Source organism: Ctenopharyngodon idella, chromosome 19 (assembly GCF_019924925.1).
Source record: "Ctenopharyngodon idella isolate HZGC_01 chromosome 19, HZGC01, whole genome shotgun sequence".
Lineage (NCBI taxonomy): Eukaryota > Metazoa > Chordata > Actinopteri > Cypriniformes > Xenocyprididae > Ctenopharyngodon > Ctenopharyngodon idella.
In genome coordinates, this window is record NC_067238.1 from 760,759 (window position 1) to 779,209 (window position 18,451).

The 18,451-nt window shown below is 38.9% G+C and overlaps 3 protein-coding genes across 5 annotated transcripts in view; 2 read left to right on the forward strand and 1 right to left on the reverse strand.

Annotated features, from left to right (window-relative positions):
* Positions 1–1,005, reverse strand: part of LOC127500562 (uncharacterized) — a 52,417-nt gene extending 51,412 nt beyond the window's left edge. Inside the window, exons 1-2 of the mRNA XM_051871788.1 lie at positions 867–1,005; positions 626–773 (exon numbers count right to left, since the gene is read on the reverse strand). The gene's annotated coding sequence lies outside the window, so the exon portion shown is untranslated. The remainder of the gene's footprint in view (positions 1–625; positions 774–866) is intronic.
* Positions 384–17,625, forward strand: LOC127500559 (perforin-1-like). Of its 3 annotated transcripts, none has more exons than XM_051871782.1 (3): positions 384–399; positions 15,633–16,153; positions 16,274–17,625. In XM_051871782.1, exons 2-3 carry the CDS (start codon positions 15,633–15,635, stop codon positions 17,472–17,474), a joined length of 1,722 nt encoding a protein of 573 aa, XP_051727742.1. In that variant the 5' UTR covers positions 384–399; the 3' UTR covers positions 17,475–17,625. The 3 variants fall into 3 exon arrangements, with proteins under 3 accessions (XP_051727742.1, XP_051727741.1, XP_051727740.1); XM_051871781.1 differs by lacking the exon at positions 384–399 and adding an exon at positions 15,311–15,407; XM_051871780.1 differs by lacking the exon at positions 384–399 and adding an exon at positions 15,317–15,403.
* LOC127501304 (perforin-1-like) lies at positions 1,234–14,061 on the forward strand (the record flags this gene model as incomplete). The annotated part of the gene is made up of 1 exon (XM_051873254.1): positions 1,234–14,061. A coding segment is annotated over one exon (1,206 nt), but the record flags the coding sequence as incomplete, so codon positions are not given.
* Positions 17,626–18,451: the final 826 nt, after the last annotated feature.

An 18,451-nucleotide genomic window follows, 5' to 3' on the forward strand; every position in this document is an offset into this window, starting at 1 on the left:
ATTTAGCATTAAATTATAACTTAAAATGTAAAGAAATAGCAGAAATACAGAAAATACCTCATAGAATGAAACCAGAGCATCTTTTAAAATGCAACTCTTAAGCATAGATGTTCGTTTCCTTTGTAACACTGCCTTCCATTTGCAAAGGTTATTGACACTTCTGATAACTTGTACCTAAAATGTTCTTCTTGGTTGACAGAACATATTTAAAACATTGCTCATCTTAGGCCCAGGCAATGTGTTAAACTAATATTAGAAGATTTGTCATAGCCATGTCATGGCATATCATTTGCATTCTACAAACCTTTCACACCCACAACCACACAACCTTTAAATACAGGTTAGAGAGACAATTTATTCCATCATTTTTGAGCATCTCAGCTGTACATTTAATAGTAGGTAACTATAAAAAAATTCAAATAATCATAGTATGTTTTGAAAGAGAATTACTGTTTAACATGCTTTTTTATTTTTGCTGTTTGTTTTAAAAATAACCATATTGCAAATTTTATGAAGGTGTTATTGTTACAATTCTAGGCTATTGTGATGTTAATTTTCACAACAATGTTGAAATTTTCTTTCTTAAATTATCTCACTACAGATCATGGGGCACTACCAGACTTACCTTGTTGTTTTCTGGGCATTGCTTCTCATAACCATTTCTGGAGAGGACGACACAGGTGCATCAAAAGAGTGTGAGGATGCTCCCTTTGTTCCAGGGTACAATCTTGCTGGAGAGGGATTTGATGTTGTGACCATGGAGCGAAAAGGATCTTACGTGATCAATATGGAGAAATGGGATTTAGGAAACGACACTTGTACATTGCACAAAAACAGTTACATGAATGGAATAAAACAGAAGCTACCAGCAGCAGTTGTAGACTGGAGGGCTTTGCCAATGTGTTCAATGAAAGTCTCCAGTCAGATCTTTGAATCAAGTGAAGCACTGGTCAATGATTCATCATCAGCACTCTCGGTCAGCTGGAAAGTTGGTTTAGATGTGAAGGCTGCTGGAGCTGCGGTCGGAAGCACTCATTCCAGGGAAGCGAAATTTGCAATGACAAAATCAAAACAAGACAAATACAGTTTCACCAAACATCAAGTTGCATGCAGCTTATACAGGTAAGAGAGCTGGGTTGTTTTTCCTCATAGAATGACTATGAAAAGAAATTTTTAATTGTAAATTGCTCCCCTTTTTAATCCCACCGGATTCAAATGCATTAACTGTTTCTTTACAGATATCGTGTAGCTGAAAAGCCTCCCCTTCATGCACAGTTTCTTGAAGCAATCAAATCACTCCCTGCATCCTACGATCCAGACGCCTACCGCAACCTGATCACCACATATGGCACTCACTATATCAAAGATGTCAAGTTAGGGGGGCAAATGAAAGCCATAACAGCCTTCAAAACCTGTCAGGCAACAGTGAATGGGCTTACAGACACTGCGGTAAAAGACTGTTTGGATGTAGAAGCCTCTGGTTCATACAACGTAGCAACTGTGAAGGTAGAGGCACATTTTTGTGAAGAACAGAAAAGGAAGATGGGGACAAATCAAAAGTTCAGCACCATGTTCAGTGAGCGCGAGACAGAGATTATCGGAGGAAAAATAAATGGTGAAGATCTTCTTTTTTCTGGTTCATCACATCCAAATTCCCTTAAAAACTGGCTTGAGTCTCTGAAGAGCCTCCCTGATATTGTGCATTACTCTCTGAAACCCCTCCATTCCTTACTGAGTACTGAACACCCTGCCTGGAAAGGACTGAAGAGAGCTGTTGAAAAATACATAATTGAAAATGCCCTCATGAAGGTTTGCTCTGAGCCTTGCAATATTGGCAAGAAGGGCAGTGCAAGAGACCGATGTGCTTGTGTTTGTGAAAGCAGTCAAATTATAAAGTCTAACTGTTGTCCAGCTGAAAAAGGACTTGCCACCCTGAAAGTTTACAGTCTCAGAGCCAAAGGTCTGTATGGAGATGTATTTACTCAAACAGATGGTGCTGTATCGGTCACATATGGCACGCAAATTAAGCGCACTGAGACTATTAATGATGATAACGATCCAAATTGGCCAGAAACATTTGAGTTTGGTCCTATTAAGATCAGCATGGCCAATAAACTAACTTTTGAAGTTTATGATGCAGACACCTATTGGAACAGTGATCTCCTCGGTTCATGCTCTTTTGATCTTAGAAGTGGAGTTGTGAATGACAGTTGTGTTTTTAAATATGGCACCTTCTTTTTTACCTATGAAGTGAAATGTGCTCCCAGTCTAGGGGGCCCACAGTGTAATGAACACAAACCTTCTCCAATGGCTGCCCCTCTGGCTGACATTTTCAGCTCAAGAAATGGGGTTCTGGTTAAAGACATGCCCAGACTTGAATCAGCTCACAATTTCTCAAATAAATTCAAGAGCGCTTGTGGAAAACGGATAAAGCTGTAGGATTTTAGTAGGATCTTAAATCAGGCCTTGTGCATTAAAGCCATAATCTTGGAAAGCTTGCTAATAATTTGAAATGCCTAAAATGCTTAAGCATAAACTTTTCTCACTTATTTTTATTTCAATTACTTTTCTTTGTATTTTGTTTTATTAAAGCATTCACAAAACCTGATCTGTGTGATTTATTTATTTTTTGGGAAGAAATTTTCTTAAAACTATAGGGCTGCTCAATTTTGGCAAAATCATAAGATTATTTTGCTCAATATTGAAATCACAGTTATTTAACATGATTATAGGTGGGTGATATGATCAAAGTTTTATTTCATGATATGAGTTATTTTAAATGTCAGTGAAATTTCACAATTATCAGTACTTCAGAAAAAACGAATACTAGGTTAATTAATGTAAGTAAAAGTCCTCAAAACAGTTACAGAAGACAAGTAAACAGTCAGTAATACAATAAGAACAAAGAAACTAAATGACAAAGAAAAGTGACAAAAAATACAACAGAACAAAAATACAAATTAAATAATTCTTTAGATTTTTCAGGAAGATGAACTTACAGTGGTATTCCGATAATAGCCTACAACAGACATTGAATAAAGTAATCAAATGTAAAATAACACTGCTGTATACATTAAAATAGACTTGTCCTTATTAAAACTGCAGTTTATTCATTCAAGAGCAGTGAGTGATTTTATCTTTGTCTTTTGTTGTTTGATTAACATTAATGACTGCAGCAGATTTATTAGGCTGCTGCTCCTTTACCCTCGGACCCAATATACTGTTATACAGACACTCTTTCTCAGTGTTTACATTTACTTAAGACGTAACCGACTGTGTTTAAGAGGAAACTGTAGCGATATTAGCTCAAAATAAATATGATAATTAATCATGACTAGTTATAATTATGAATATTTGGATCAGTTAATAAAATTAACTTAATGTAATAAAATTAATATTACAATCAATTAACCTGTTCATCCAGTGAACACTCAGTGTTAATTGTTTATTAATTCTAAGAAATGCTCCTTTCCAGGTTATGGGAAACAACATTCTTATAGTACGGTACTACTGATCATTTAAAAGGCAATCTATTCACAGACGGGAGTCAGAACCAAATATGTATTGTGCACAAGTTTTATTAACTAAATCACGAACACATAGCTAACTAACAAACACAAACATACATACACACAAGTCACACATAAACATGTAAAATGATAAATGATAGAGTGAAACCGGAAGTGCGAAACAGTAGGAGCTACGAAGAAACCAAAAACCAGGAAAAGAATCATCAGTATTCATCATAAAAATTGCAGTTTTGGTCAGATCAACAAGAGAGAGAGAGGGAGGAACACTGTGCACTGGCTTTTAACCTCTGGTGCTGGACATTCCCCCTCTGGGTCAGTGGACCAATGATACATGAGCTCCCGACAGGAAAGTTTACGATCCTTTGTGTCTCTAGCAGGGGATCTGCACGTTAACTGGTTAAGTTGTTTTGAAGAAACTATTAAAGATTTTTGTAATACGGATATGTTGCACAGATATCGACACCCTATACACGAACATTCAAATCTTCAAAATACAAACTCATAGACACCAAACTTGGTATAGGTGAGTTTACGTTAACCATTGGTTCTTATCATAAAATTATGCATAACAATACTGAATTCAAAAACCAGAGATAATACACAAACAGTAATCATGGATGCCATGTCCTATGGATATGTATGTTCATTCATAGAACAGCCTATGCAGGAAAGTCTGTTTTGAGAGTTTTCTATGTGTCTCTTTGTCTCTGCTTTTCCACGTGGCAACACACACATACTTCAGGGCAATAAAACTAAGGCTGGTCTTCTCTTGGGATGGGGACAGACCCCAGAGTAAGTTTTAAACAATTATTTGTTAAATATAACAAATAATTGTGTCTGATTTGTCTCAGTCGTTACATAATCCCCCCTTTCGATCGTTGCTGTACCTCTTATAGCAAAAGCGAGCGACGTTGAAGGTGCCGAAAGATCAGACACACCACTGGCACACAAGGCTGGAAGGCCGTGATGGGCTCTGGTTGTATGTCTCTCCTGGAGTGGTGGTCGTTCCATGGCGGTTGATGTAGACAGCAGACAAGCTCAGGTCTCTAAGCTGGTGCTGCAGGCGTCGAGGCAGCCAGTGCCTTAACAGTCTGTCACCTGTCACCCCAAAGTCAGTTAGTTTGGGTGAGATGTTTGCTGGTGGTTGCAGGAAGTGGTTAGGGCACTGTGTAGCATGAAAAGGGTTTCAGACTGATCTAGTGCAGGTGGCAGGAGGTCAGCAGGTGTTTGTTGGCCTCTGTTAACAAAAGTCACAAGAAGTTTGAAGGTTGGAGTGTTGCTCTGCTTTTGTGGCAGTGCCAACATGAGCTTGCTTGAGCTCTGTTGGGCAAGGAGTCGGAAGCTTGTACTTCACTGTATTCTTCGGGTGAGTCGTGTTCAGGGAGCTGTTTTGCTCGTGTCCACAGCTTCTGTTACTCTGAGGCAGACGCGTCCAGTTGTCCTGTGGTATTTGCAGGTTGAGGGTGCTGTCTTCCATGACTTCTCCCAGGGCTTGGCTGGTACCTGTGCTGTTGTCATGGTGACAGTTCTGTGCTGGTCTGTGAGGCTTTGATCACATGTCTGCTCCTTGCAGGACTCTGATCTGTTATGTGAGGTTGTTTACCTTCTGTTTTCAGCTCCATGAGCTCGGCTATGGAGATGATACTCTTGATCAGCCCAGTGTGGCTGTAACTCTGGCTTGTCGTTGGTCCTCTCCTCTCATTGTCCAGTTGCGTTTGGCTCTGGTGCTGTCGGTCGTCAGCAGCCATGATGGCTTGTCAGTCTTTTGGGTCTCCCGTCTGGGAGGTTAAGCAGAGCATCTGCAACATTTTGACATACTTGTGGTGAGAGAAAGGGTGAGGAACTAATGCATGACCCTAAAGAATTCATAGGCAGTGGATGAGCTAGGAATATAACATCCAGCTTGTTGTTTCAGGCATAGCTCGCTAGTGAAGCGTGCCTTCTATGCTCACGATCTTAGCTATGGATGCTAGGATGCTAAGGTTTGCGTGGTTTTGAGAATGTTTCTTGAAAGGCATAAGCCGAGATTCAATAAATGACCGAAGATGGTTCTTATGGTCAATTATTTCTCAGAATCTCCTGATGATGGCTCACAACAGGCTTGATCTCTGAACAAATGAAACAGAGGGAGAGAAAAAAAAGGAAGGGGAGAACTTTCCTATTAGATTGCGTTTATTAGTGGTGCTCAAAACTATGCCAGAGCAATCGTTTAGATTACCTTTGTAGCTGGCTCATAAAATTGATGAATCAAAGCTCAAAAATCAAAGCTTGTTTAAGCATACATAGTTACGTCTGTCTTGTGCATGAATACTGACGTTCCTTTCAGGAGTGAAACACAGTCTTGGTCACCAGGTAGCTATGCTTGTAGATGCAGCTAATGTTTAGATGAATTACATCAATTTAACTATAATTTCTGAGGTGGTTACACTGTAGAAAGCTGCAGAAAGGTGAGCATCACCAAAATCTACATTTCATATAACACTGCACTGAGATTTACTCATCAGAAACAGGTTAAGCAATACTGCAATTGGGATTTTTTTTTTTCAACCAATGCAGGCTAATCAATTCTGGTGCAGTTTAAATGCCGCTGAGTTGAAATTCTTTGTCAAAACAGACTTATGCTTTATAGTAGGTAACTATAAAAACAACTATAGTAGGTAACAATTTGAGCTACAGTAGCTCGTCTGTTGGATCGGACCACACGGGCCAGCCTTCGCTCCCCACGTGCATCAATGAGCCTTGGCTGCCCATGACCCTGTCGCCGGTTCACCACTGTTCCTTCCTTGGACCACTTTTGATAGATACTGACCACTGCAGACCGGGAACACCCCACAAGAGCTGCAGTTTTGGAGATGATCTGACCCAGTCATCTAGCCATCACAATTTGGCCCTTGTCAAACTCACTCAAATCCTTACACTTGCCCATTTTTCCTGCTTCTAAAACATCAACTTTGATGACAAAATGTTCACTTGCTGCCTAATATATCCCACCCACTAGGTGCCGTGATGAAAAGATAATCAGTGTTATTCACTTCACCTCTTAGTGGTCATAATGTTATGCCTGATCAGTGTATATTCAGGGTTCACCATTCTAGGGAACTCACGTAAACAGAAGCACATGTTATCACCTCAGGGAGGGGAAAGACACTGTGTGCAAGCGTTACAGCCATATCACCCTGTAGCCCAAGACTGGTTGCCCACTGAAGCTAAACCTGGTTAGTACCTGGATGGGAAACCTCCTGGGAAAACTAGGTTGCTGCTGGAAGAGGTGTTAGTGAGGCCAGCAGAGGGTGCTCACCCTGTGGTTTGTGTGGGTCCTAACACCCCAGTACAGTGATGGGGACACTATACTGTCAAAAAGCACCGTCATTCGGATGAGACGTTAAACCGAGGTCCTGACTCTCCGTGGTCATTAAAAATCCCAGGATGTCCTTCGAAAAAAAGTAGGGGTTTACTCCGGCATTCTGGCCCAATTAGTCCATTGGCCTCAGTCCTTCATGGCCTCCTAATCATCCCCATACACTGATTGGCTTCATCACTCTGTCTCTTTTCCACCAATAAGCTGGTGTATGGTCAGCGTTCTCGCACAATATGGCTACTGTCACATCATCCAGGTGGATGCTGCACATTGATGGTGGTTGAGGAGATGCCCCCCCTTCCATGTAAAGTGCTTTGAGTTCTAAGAAAAGCGCTATATAAATGTATCGAATTATTATTATTATTATTATTATTATTACTATTATATGCCCGACCAGTTGCCCACAGTTTTACCTGGGCTAGACGGTGTGTCTGAGGTATCTGAGCACTAGGTCCCTGTGTGCACACAACAGATCTCAAGAGCTAGAATGAGCCAGCCATTGAGATATTTGAGAAAGCGAATACCCACTTCCCTTAATGGGGCAAGGGCAGCTTCCACGACTTTCATAAAGATGAAAGGTGACAGGGACTGCCAGAAGGGAGGACCTGGTACTGATATGCCTGACCCTCGAAAGCAAATCGAAGGAAAGGTCTGTGTCGAGGTAGAATCAAGACATGGAAGTATGTGTCCTTCAGGTCTATTGCTGCTAGGCCCTCCAGCACAAATTTGTGATCACCTCAGCCCCCTTTAAAACTAATATGAAAACAGCGACAGGCTTCAGCTCCTCCCCGTCTTGTCTGCTTTATTCAGCAAGTTCTTCAGTCTGTAGCAGCGCAGTGTCAGAAGCAGAGATATGTGCATAATGTGATGCGGGAGCAATACAACATGGTTTCCCATCCACTGTAAAGTGCTGCATTCTCCCCCTTTCACACTTCTATGGAAAATTTCTGCCATTGGAATAAAAAAATAATAAAAGATAATTGTGACTTTTTACAATTTTCACAATTCTGACTTTTTTTAATTACAATTGTGCGTTTACATATCGCAATTCTGACTTTTTCTCAGAAATGAGTGATAAAAAATAGTCAGAATTGCAACTTTATATCACAATTTTGAGAAAAAAAGGCAGAATTGTGAGATGTAAAGTCACAATTGCGAGAAAAAATCAGAATTGTTAGATAAAAAGCCGCAATTACCTTTTTTATTTTTTATTCACTGGCGGAAACAAGCATACAGTACAGTTGTTTTCCTCCAGTGAAAATGGAACGAGAAGACATACTTTAGAAAATGTTATTTTCATTTGACATTATTGTGGGTGTGGCATTAGATTGGCATGAATATGACATTGACATAGATTGAAAACATGATCAAAAACACAATCACACTGTAAACATCATTTGAACTGAAAATTTGAGTTGATGCAAAGAAAGAGATTTATTAGTTTAGTTTATTCAACAGAATGTCAAAATAGTATGTTATGTGAACAACATAAGCTGATTTGACAAGTTTTGTGAAAAGTTGTGATAACAAATCAAAAATAATTTTTTACAGCGCAGTGCCTGTGACCGACAGCACTCTGAATGACAGAGACAAAGAAACACCATGTGGAGTTATTTCGTTCTACTAAATATTGACCAAGCAGCTGATTGTGACATTTATAGCCCTAGAGTAAAGGCATTTGTGGTTTTTGATGTCACTTTGAATTATAGACATGGCAAGTTGTGTTGTTGTTTTTTTTATTTTTTAATAGAAAACAAAAAAGGAATGGTTTAATATAGGACAGATTAAACATACTTCCAATCTAGACAATTACTATAAGGTTTGTCTATATTTGTAATGCCATGCCAGCAGAGGGAGCCCTCACCTGAATTCTGACTGTGTGCTGCTCCCTCTACGTTTCAAGCATGGCATGACCAAACAGGCCTTGCGAAGTATTGCCAGCTCCACTGCCTTACAGAATGTTCTGTATCCATTGTCTGTTTACCTTGTGTGTGACCATTTGCCTGATTAGTGTTTGTTGTATTACCCCTTTGACTTGGCTGCCTGTTTGCATTGTTTATTGACTTCTGCCCTTGGATTATCCCTTTGCCTGTTTGCCTATTGGACTGTGGTTTTTACTGTGGTTTTGACCCTTTGCCTGGCTTCACAATCCTTTTTTTGGACTGTTCTTATTAAACTTCAGCACATGGATTCTAACATGGCTTCAGCATCCTCATTACAATATTCTAAATGAATATTAATGAATATGGTTAGCTATGGATATGGTTAGCTAAAATGATTTGAAATAAAATAAATATTCAGGGGGTTGACTTGATCGGTAGTGTAGAACCTACTGAATGTATTGTTCCTGCATATCCTAGAATACATACAATATATTAAAGTGCCCTTATTATGGATTTTTTAAAAATTACCTTTCATGTAGTGTGTAACACAGCTCTAAGTGAATGAAAACATCCTGCAAAGTTTTAAATCTGAAAGTGCACCATATATAAAGTTGTCTTTCAAAAGTAAGAGTTGACTCTGAGTCAATTAAACAAGTCGTTTGTAAAATGAATCCCAATCCGTTTCGTTGTGATGTCAAGATGAAACAATAGCATATTGCCCGCCCACTTATTGCGCACACAGACACCTGGGACAATTCATTTTTTCAAGAACACCACAGCAGTAAAATCTTTTGTAGTGTTCCCGTCATTTTATTGCTTCTCAAACCTCAAGGAGTTAAACGCATGATTCACAAAACGCGTGGCCTTAAAATATGGATCAATGCCCAGTTTATTTGGACCAGCTTGCTCCTCTGAATCTCAACCTGTAAGTATGATTAATAACTGTTTATATTTTCTAGCGATCGTTCAAAATTCGTAGTTTTGTATGTTATGTTTTGTAACGTACACCCTAGTCTGTATGTCTCCTGCTAACCGGCTAACTCACGTTTCTGTAGTTCTGCTATTCAGATGTGGGTCCAGTATTGTCTAAAAATTTGTCGATTAATTCAGCTTGTCTATCTTATTACTTGGGGTAATGATCAAGGATGGAGCACGACTTTTGTTTACAAAGTATAATGCATTATCAGCTATTCATGTTTGTGCTCGGCTAACATGGGAGTTTACAACATAGCTGTGGGCCCGGTTCACTTACATAGCTGTAAAACAAACTGTTTTTTTTCCTCTGCATTTTTATTATTACGATAGAGTGGAGCTCTATCTGTATTGTAATAGGATGTTAAGATGCATTGTAATGACAAACAATGATCTAGCCATTTTTTACTTTGTTAATAGTTATGGCGAAAAAGTCTGTGTACACATCTGGCCTAATCTTTTGTTTAGAGGTTTTCAGCTTTGCTTGGCATTCTGTGCACATACATAAAGTATAACAGTGACGCTGCTATCACATCTTAGAAATAACGCAAACTAAGGTGACACTTACCATAAAGAAACGTCCTGCTCCAGTCAGTTTCTGGTTGATCGACTATTTCAGACGTTTCATCATCGGACTGTATGATTGTATACAATGTCTTGCAAATTGATAGCTGTCATTCAGTTATGGCAATGGGCATTTCGTTTCCGGCACGCGGTTGGCGCGGTAGACCAATCACAAAGGATTGGGCCATCTGACCAATCAGAGCAGTGTAGGCTCACGGAAAGGAGGGGTTTAGAGAGACTGATTCTTCAAACTGCTTCTAACGAATCGTTTACAAATCATACATAATATTGTAAAAAAAAAAAAAAAAAAAAAAAAAAAAAACAGGGTCAGTGATGGTAAAGTTGCAGTTTTCTTCTGAGTTGGAATAAAGACATTACAGTCTGACTCTGTTGGGAGAGTTCACTTTCCCGGGCGGAGAGTGAAGACATAGCAGGCTGTGGTCAAGGCCTGCAAGCAACCATGGGCCCCAGTCTCCGTTTTTAGTGTATCTCTGTGGCAGAATTACAGCGCCACATACTGGTCTGGCATGTATACTACATCGTTTTGAGTCCATTTCAGTGGTTTCGTGTGAATGCAGATATTTCTTGAGACGGCGCCGTTTTTTACGGAATTTTTTTTAGAAAAAAAAAAGATCGGTAGGAAAAGCTCTGGCTTCGTGTGGACTTGGAGCATGCGCATAAACCTTGCGCGCTGTATACAAACTTTAGTAAAGCTTAGTAATGAAGATTTACTTTAGTAAAGCTAATAGGCTCAGTAGCTTCTGCGGCATGAACACAAGTATGTGGTCCGCCATTGTTGTTGTTGTTGCTGTTTTGTGACGTAGTGGTGTCAAGACGTGGGGTGATGACATCATAATTTCACAAAATATACAGATTGGCTATACACACGAAAATGCAAGGGTGCCATTTTCAGATTTAGATTGGGACCCGGTTTCAAAAATTAGCAGTTTCAGGCTCCCAAAATGCCAGATCCATTTGGACGAAACAGCAATATGAAACAAAATTTTTATGTGTGTACGGGCTTCTTATCTGATGGTAGTCCTGGTGACTGAGGCCTTCTGCTCTAGTGGCTCTTTTCGGGGGATGGTTCATTACTAAGAGTGAGCTTTAAAGCTTATTTGTTAAATGTAACAAATAATTATGTGTCTGATTTGTCTCAGTCACTACAATATTATTTAAAGTACATTATGACAAATACTTGTTACATATACGTGCAACATTTCAGCTATAAATAAATTATAAATGTTAACTAGATTATGTTCATTACCTGTCTATGTATATTTATGCTGAAATATAATTAAATAATGCTTTGCATTTAAAAAAAAAAACATCTATCATGTGTCATTATGTGTAGTGAGTTGGCTCACATGATTTATGTTTTGCGCTTCAGATGTTAAGGGAACACAGTGAGCATCGATGCTGACTGGTTTTCATTGTGCATTGTGGGACTTATTAGGGAGTGAACATTTCAGTGCACTGATAGGATTTTGTGATTGAGACAGCCTTTAAAATGGCAGACTCCCTGATCAGTGCCCTGACTACTGAATTAGGGAGATGATTAAGACGCACCCTGTAAGTGGGGCAGAGTCGAAAGTGTGCATGTGACAACTATATCATCATGATTATTTGAATAGAATGACTAATTTGAAAATAAAATCATTTAAATTATTTTGTTAAATATCACTTAGTGAGGCTCTCTTTTTGTGAAATAGTGTCTGTGGCAAGGTCTTTGGGTCAAGTTAAACCACAGCGCCCTGCTGAAAATCCAGCATAAACCAGCACAAATGCCTTGTTGGTCAAAGTTAGTGCTGGTATAGTGCTGTTCTAGCTAATGGACCAGCATAGTCATGCTGTTCTCAAGTAGAGATGGTTTACCAGCATGGTCTTTCTTGTTGGTAGGTGGTTAACCAAGATGGGTGGAATGTCTTCCTGGGTGGAGTGTGAATAGGCCAGATTTTTGTATGCAAGCATTATTGTAAGAACAGGGTTACATAAAAAAAATAAGTAAAATGTACATTGGGCTCTTGCTGCTACTGAGGTGGGATATGGGTAAGATTAGGAATTCGGTGGTTAAGTCTGACGTCACGCGGCAGCGCTTCAGGGTCCAAACGCTCTATCTCATACAACAAGAAAACAACAAATGGTGCTAATATACACACATGATGTGGTGTAATACTACCAAAAAATTATAATCATAACCTTTATCTCCATACCAAAATCCCAGATGGCCAGACAGTAGCCACGTTTACATGTACACTTTTTTGTCATTCCGATTGAAAGATTCGGTGGAGTGTTTACATGAGATGTTATCTAATCCGATATGGTGTTTACATGCACCGGCGCTTTCAATCTGAATGACTTTGTGACATGCGCACATTAGCTTATGTCCTGTTTGCCGCCTTGTATTCCTGTCAACATGGAGTCCTGTTATTTCTTATGCGCGCTATTTTTATGTAAAGTGTTGCTCTTAATCAATCAACAGAGTGAAATTTGTAGCATATTACTGCTGGATGGTATGAGGAAAAGACGGGAACAGGAAGCTGACCTGTTTGGTTGTTGTGCATCTCTAAGTAGCATCTCAATACTACCCCTCCCTCCTCCGTAAAGCAGAAGCGTATGGATGAAGGTCCGTAGTAATGATTCATTGAGTTCTTTCAGTGTATTTAATAAATGTGTTGTTTCAGTTTTACTCCAGTTTAATTTTGCCGCCGACATTTTGCATTCTGACGACCCCTGACCGCCTGATGTGATGACGTAGACGCAAAGTAATCGGTTTAACTCGTTTACATGGCAGACTTTTTATTTTGTTCGGTTTATAGAAAGGTTTATCCCACCCCTCTCAAACCGATTACAATTTCATTTGGTTTGGGCATTTTTATTCCGACTGAGGTGTTTATATGGAGCATTTTCATTCGGATTGGACTTTTAAACCGATTACAATGCTCCATGTAAACGTGGCTAGTGATTCATCTTATAAATCGTTAATATATTAATGTCTGTGACGCTTTGAGCACAGAGACTGTTGTGTAGACTGTAAGTATTTTAAATGTTTAACTTTAAAATGATAAATGTTTAATATGAATAAATAGCGCTCATAAACGGCCATCAAAGTGAAACGAGCCGGGGCCTGGACCCAGAAACGGCATTCCTTACGTCACGACTTAACAAGCGGATAGGTTTGGTGGTATGGGTAGGTTTAACGGTGGATTAAGAGTTAGGGGAAGGGTCAACAGTGTAATTACAGTAATAATAATAAAGCTAACACTTTATTTTAAGGGTCCAGAATAATGCATTAGTTAAGCATTAATTAATGATTAACTTGTTCGCAATTAAGCATTGGTTAAGAACGAACACATAAGTAATTAATGATTAACTTCACATTTTAAGGGTCCTGTAATGAAAATACAGTTGTTTATTATTCATGTTAGTGCACAGTGCATTAACTAATGTTAACAAGATTTTAATAATGTATTAGTATATATTGAAATTAACATTAACAAAGATTAATAAATGCTTATTAGTGCAGTTCATTATTAGTTTATGTCAACTAATGTAGTTAACTAATGTTAACTAATGAACCTTATTGTAAAGTGATACCAACATTTGAAAGATACACATTTATGCTATAAATAAACAAAAATAACCTAGTAATTAATGATTAATTGAATGTACAGTAAACGCCTTTTAGTCATTAACTTAATAAGCCATATATTATTTTTGTGTAGTGATGTAACTATATTTCTGTGCCATTCTATTAAGTCACCAGCATACATACCTTATGCTGGTGATCAGCAATGCTGAATTTTTCAGCATGGGCTGTCAGGGATCTAAGGAGGGAATAGCAACCACACCCCCAGCTCATTCTATAGCCAGGTATCAGAGGAAAGGCACACTCCACCTAAAGCGAAACAGGAAGAGGGAAAATCCTGTAATTAGATTTTTCCTGAAAGTACTCTTTAGCTGCTTCCCAAATCAAAGGCTGCATCCTTCAAAAGATGCAGACTTCAAAGGCAATGCCTTCAACAGTCACGAAGTTCGGAACAAGCGTTGTTAAATGAGAAGGTCTAGCCTACGGAGGATTGTTCTTGTCACCTAGCAACTGTGACAGCTGCTGTTGATGAGTGGCAGTAATTTTTGTACTGAACTTTATTTAAAGTTTTATTAAACTGTCTTAAAACAAAACAGGGTTCACAAACTGAAGGGAAACAATTCGAGGCCACATTTGAAGGAGCCTTGAAAGTGGGACAGCCTTGACACAATTGGCCTTCGCAGCTATTGTATCAACTTCACTTCCTGGTAAATTGGTGCAGCACCCAAATCTGTAGTGCCAGTCAGTTGAAACCAATCATTTCAGGAAGCGCTTGCCATTTTTATTTGGCCCCTGGTGACTTCCTCATCACTAGAGAAATCAAACAATGTTAGGAGTGGTGCTCCTTATATTGAGCTGACAAACTAGACAGTGTGGGAAGTTTCATCTCTGCCTGCTGCAACCATCTCAGAATCATGCTTGTATGGTATCCAGTTGCTTGTGACATCACATCGTCAAACCTTTAGGACCCCTGATGTCACTGGTAGACTGGTGTTTACCAGACTATGGGTCAAGGCAAGAATATCATTGACTAGGAACTTTTATTTTATTAGCCTCTCTGTCACTGCCAGCAGTTTCTTTTATTGTTTTCAAACAATCTTAGCCAGTGTACCTGTTTGTTCATGAATTAGCATTAAATAATTAAAATTATAATGTAAAGGAATAGTAGATATACAGATAATTTGTATCTTATTTATTGCCACCTCTCAGAAAGAAACCAGAGCATCTTTTAAAATGCAACACTTAAGCATAGATGTTCGTCTTCTTTGTAACACTGCCATCCATTTTCAAAGGTTATTGACACATCTGATAACTTGTACTTAATGCTCATCTTAGGCCAAGGCAATGTGTTAAACTAATATTAGATTTGTCATAGCCACGTGATTGCATATCATTTGCACTACAAACCTTTCACACCCACAGCGACACAGCTGCCATATAAAATACAGGTTAGAGAGGCAACTTATTCCATGACTCATTTTTGATGATCTCAGCAGTACATTTAATAGTAGGTAACTGAAAAAAATAATTCAATTAATCATATTATGATTTTAAAGAGAAAATTACATTTTAATATGCTTTTTCATTTTTTTAAAAAAAATGTTATTTGTTTTAAAAATAACAATATTGCAAATTTTATGAAGGTGTTATTGTTACAATTCTAGGCTATTGTGATATTAATTTTCACACCAATAATGATTTGACAGAAATATGGAAAATTTCTTATCTCATTACAGATGATGGGGCACTTCCAAGTTTACCTTGTTGTTTTCTGGGCATTGCTTCTCATGACCATTTCTGGAGAGGACGACGCAGGTGCATCAAAAGAGTGTGAAGATGCTCCATTTGTTCCGGGGTACAATCTTGCTGGAGAGGGATTTGATGTTGTGACCATGGAGCGAAAAGGATCTTATGTGATTAACATGGAGAAATGGGATTTAGGAAACAGCACTTGTAAATTGCGCAAAAACAATTACATGAATAGAATAAAACAGAAGCTACCAGCAGCAGTGGTGTTCTGGAGGACTTTGCCAAAGTGTTCAATGAAAGTCTCCAGTCAGATCTTTGAATCAAGTGAAGCACTGGTCAATGATTCATCATCAGCACTCTCAGTCGGCTGGAAAGTTGGTTTAGATGTGAAGGCTGCTGGAGCTGCAGTCGGAAGCACTCATTCCAGGGAAGCAAAATTTGCAATGACAAAATCCAAAGAAGACAAATACAGTTTCACCAAACATGAAGTTGCATGCAGCTTTTACAGGTGAGAGAGCTGGCTTGTTTTTCCTCATAAAATGACTATGAAAAGAAATGAAAACTTTAACTGTAAATTGCTCCCTCTTTGATCTCACTGAATTCAAAGGTATTAACTGTTTCTTTACAGTTATCGTGTAGCTGAAAAGCCTCCCCTTCATGCAGAGTTTCTTGAAGCAATCAAATCACTCCCTGCATCCTACGATCCAGACGCCTACCGCAACCTGATCACCACATATGGCACTCACTATATCAAAGGTGTCAAGTTAGGGGGGAAAATGAAAGCCATAACAGCCATCAAAACCTGTCAGGCAACAGTGAGTGGGCTTACAGACACTGCGGTAAAAGACTGTTTGGATGTAGAAGCCTCTGGTTCATACAGTGTAGCAACTGTGAAGGTAGAGTCACATTTTTGTCGAGAAAAGAAGAAGAAGATGGGCACAAATCAAAAGTTCAGCACCATGTTCAGTGAGCGCGAGACAGAGATTATCGGAGGAAAAATAAATGGTGAAGATCTTCTTTTTTCTGGTTCATCACATCCAAATTCCCTTAAAAACTGGCTTGAGTCTTTGAAGAGCCTCCCTGACATTGTGCACTACTCTCTGAAACCCCTCCATTTCTTACTGAGCACAAAACACCCTGCCAGGAAAGGACTGAAGAGAGCTGTTGAAAAATACATAATTGAAAATGCCCTCATGAAGGTTTGCTCTGAGTCTTGCAAGATTGGCAGGAAGTGCAGTGCAAGAGACCGATGTGCTTGTGTTTGTGAAAGCAGTCGAATTATAAAGTCTAATTGCTGTCCAGCTGCAAAAGGACTTGCCACCCTGAAAGTCTACAATCTCAGAGCTAAAGGTCTGTATGGAGATGTACGTACTGAAACAGATGGTTTTGTATTAGTTAAATATGACACACAAAAGAAGCGCACTGAGACTATTGATGATAATGACAATCCACGTTGGCCAGAAACATTTGATTTTGGTCCTATTAAGATCAGCATGGCCAATAAACTAACTTTTGAAGTTTATGATGCAGACAGCTACTGGAACAACGATCTCCTCGGTACATGCTCTTTTGATCTTAGAAGTGGAGTTGTGCATGACACTTGTGTTTTTAAATATGGCACCTTCTTTTTTACCTATGAAGTGAAATGTGCTCCCAGTCTAAATGGCCCACAGTGTAATGAACACAAACCTTCTCCAATGGCTTCCCCTCTGGCTGACATTTTCAGCTCAAGAAATGGTGTGCTGGTTAAAGACATGCCCAGACTTGAATCATTTCACATTTTCTCAAATAAATACAACAGCGCTTATGGAAAATGGATAAACCTGTAGGATTTTAGTTGGATCTCAAATCAGGCCTTATGCATTAAAGCTTGCTAATAATCACATGATTAAAATGCTTAAGTATAAACTTTGCTCAATTATTTTCATTGCAATTACTTGTCTTTGTATTTTGTTTTATTAAAGCATTCACAAAACCTGATCTGTGTGATTTATTTACTTTTTGGGAAGAAAAATTCCTGAAACTACTAAAACTGACAGCTGCTCTGCAAAACATATGTAACTAAAACCTTCTTCTGGAGGCACATTATATCATTGTTTGTGATTATTTGAATAGAATGATTCATTTGATTATAAATTCATATAAATTTAATGAGAAAACTTTTGCAAAATAGTAACTGAAGCAAGTTCAGTCACATGCTTTGAGTCAAGTTAAATCAGAGCTATCAGGGGCCTGTACAATGATAGTAGTTGAAGAATTTTGAGTTGACAAAACCAAATCAATCCAATCCAGTTTTGTTGGTACCATGACGCTGATCATCAACTTGCTCTGTCAACTCAAGCTTTGATCCAGAGTTCATGGGGCGCATGCACATGTAAGTGTGACATCAGAAGCAAACAGTCAATCACATGCCTTAAAACTTAGAGAAACTACAATTCATTTCCCACGAGAAAGTTTGCACGATTCAATTCTCTCTTCTGCCGAACATTAAGATATTGAAGAACATGAAGTATATAAATGCATTTACTGAAGAAAATATCCTGCTATAACAGAGCAAGTGAAAATTGTGAAGTTAGTTTATATAGTTCAGGGGTTCTCAACCTTTTGCAAGCTGGACCCCCCCAAAGCTGGTTCATTTCCAATCCGTGCACTCAGATTTATAAACTGTACCTTCGATTTTTAAATCTGTACCCACAAATCCGTGCCCACGCTTTCACAATCTGTTCCCACAGTTTTGTAAACTGTACTCACGGATTTGTGGCCCATCCCTCATTTTAGAAATCTGTGCCGACTGATCGACTATGGC

Bases quoted from the DNA above. Each gene is read 5' to 3' on its own strand.
- LOC127500559 (XM_051871780.1), top strand. From the start codon at position 15,380: ATGATCTCAGCAGTACATTTAATA. The intron at 15,404-15,632 runs GTAGGTAACTGA...ATCTCATTACAG, and splicing joins TCTCAGCAGTACATTTAATA to ATGATGGGGCACTTCCAAGT. The intron at 16,154-16,273 runs GTGAGAGAGCTG...GTTTCTTTACAG, and splicing joins GTTGCATGCAGCTTTTACAG to TTATCGTGTAGCTGAAAAGC.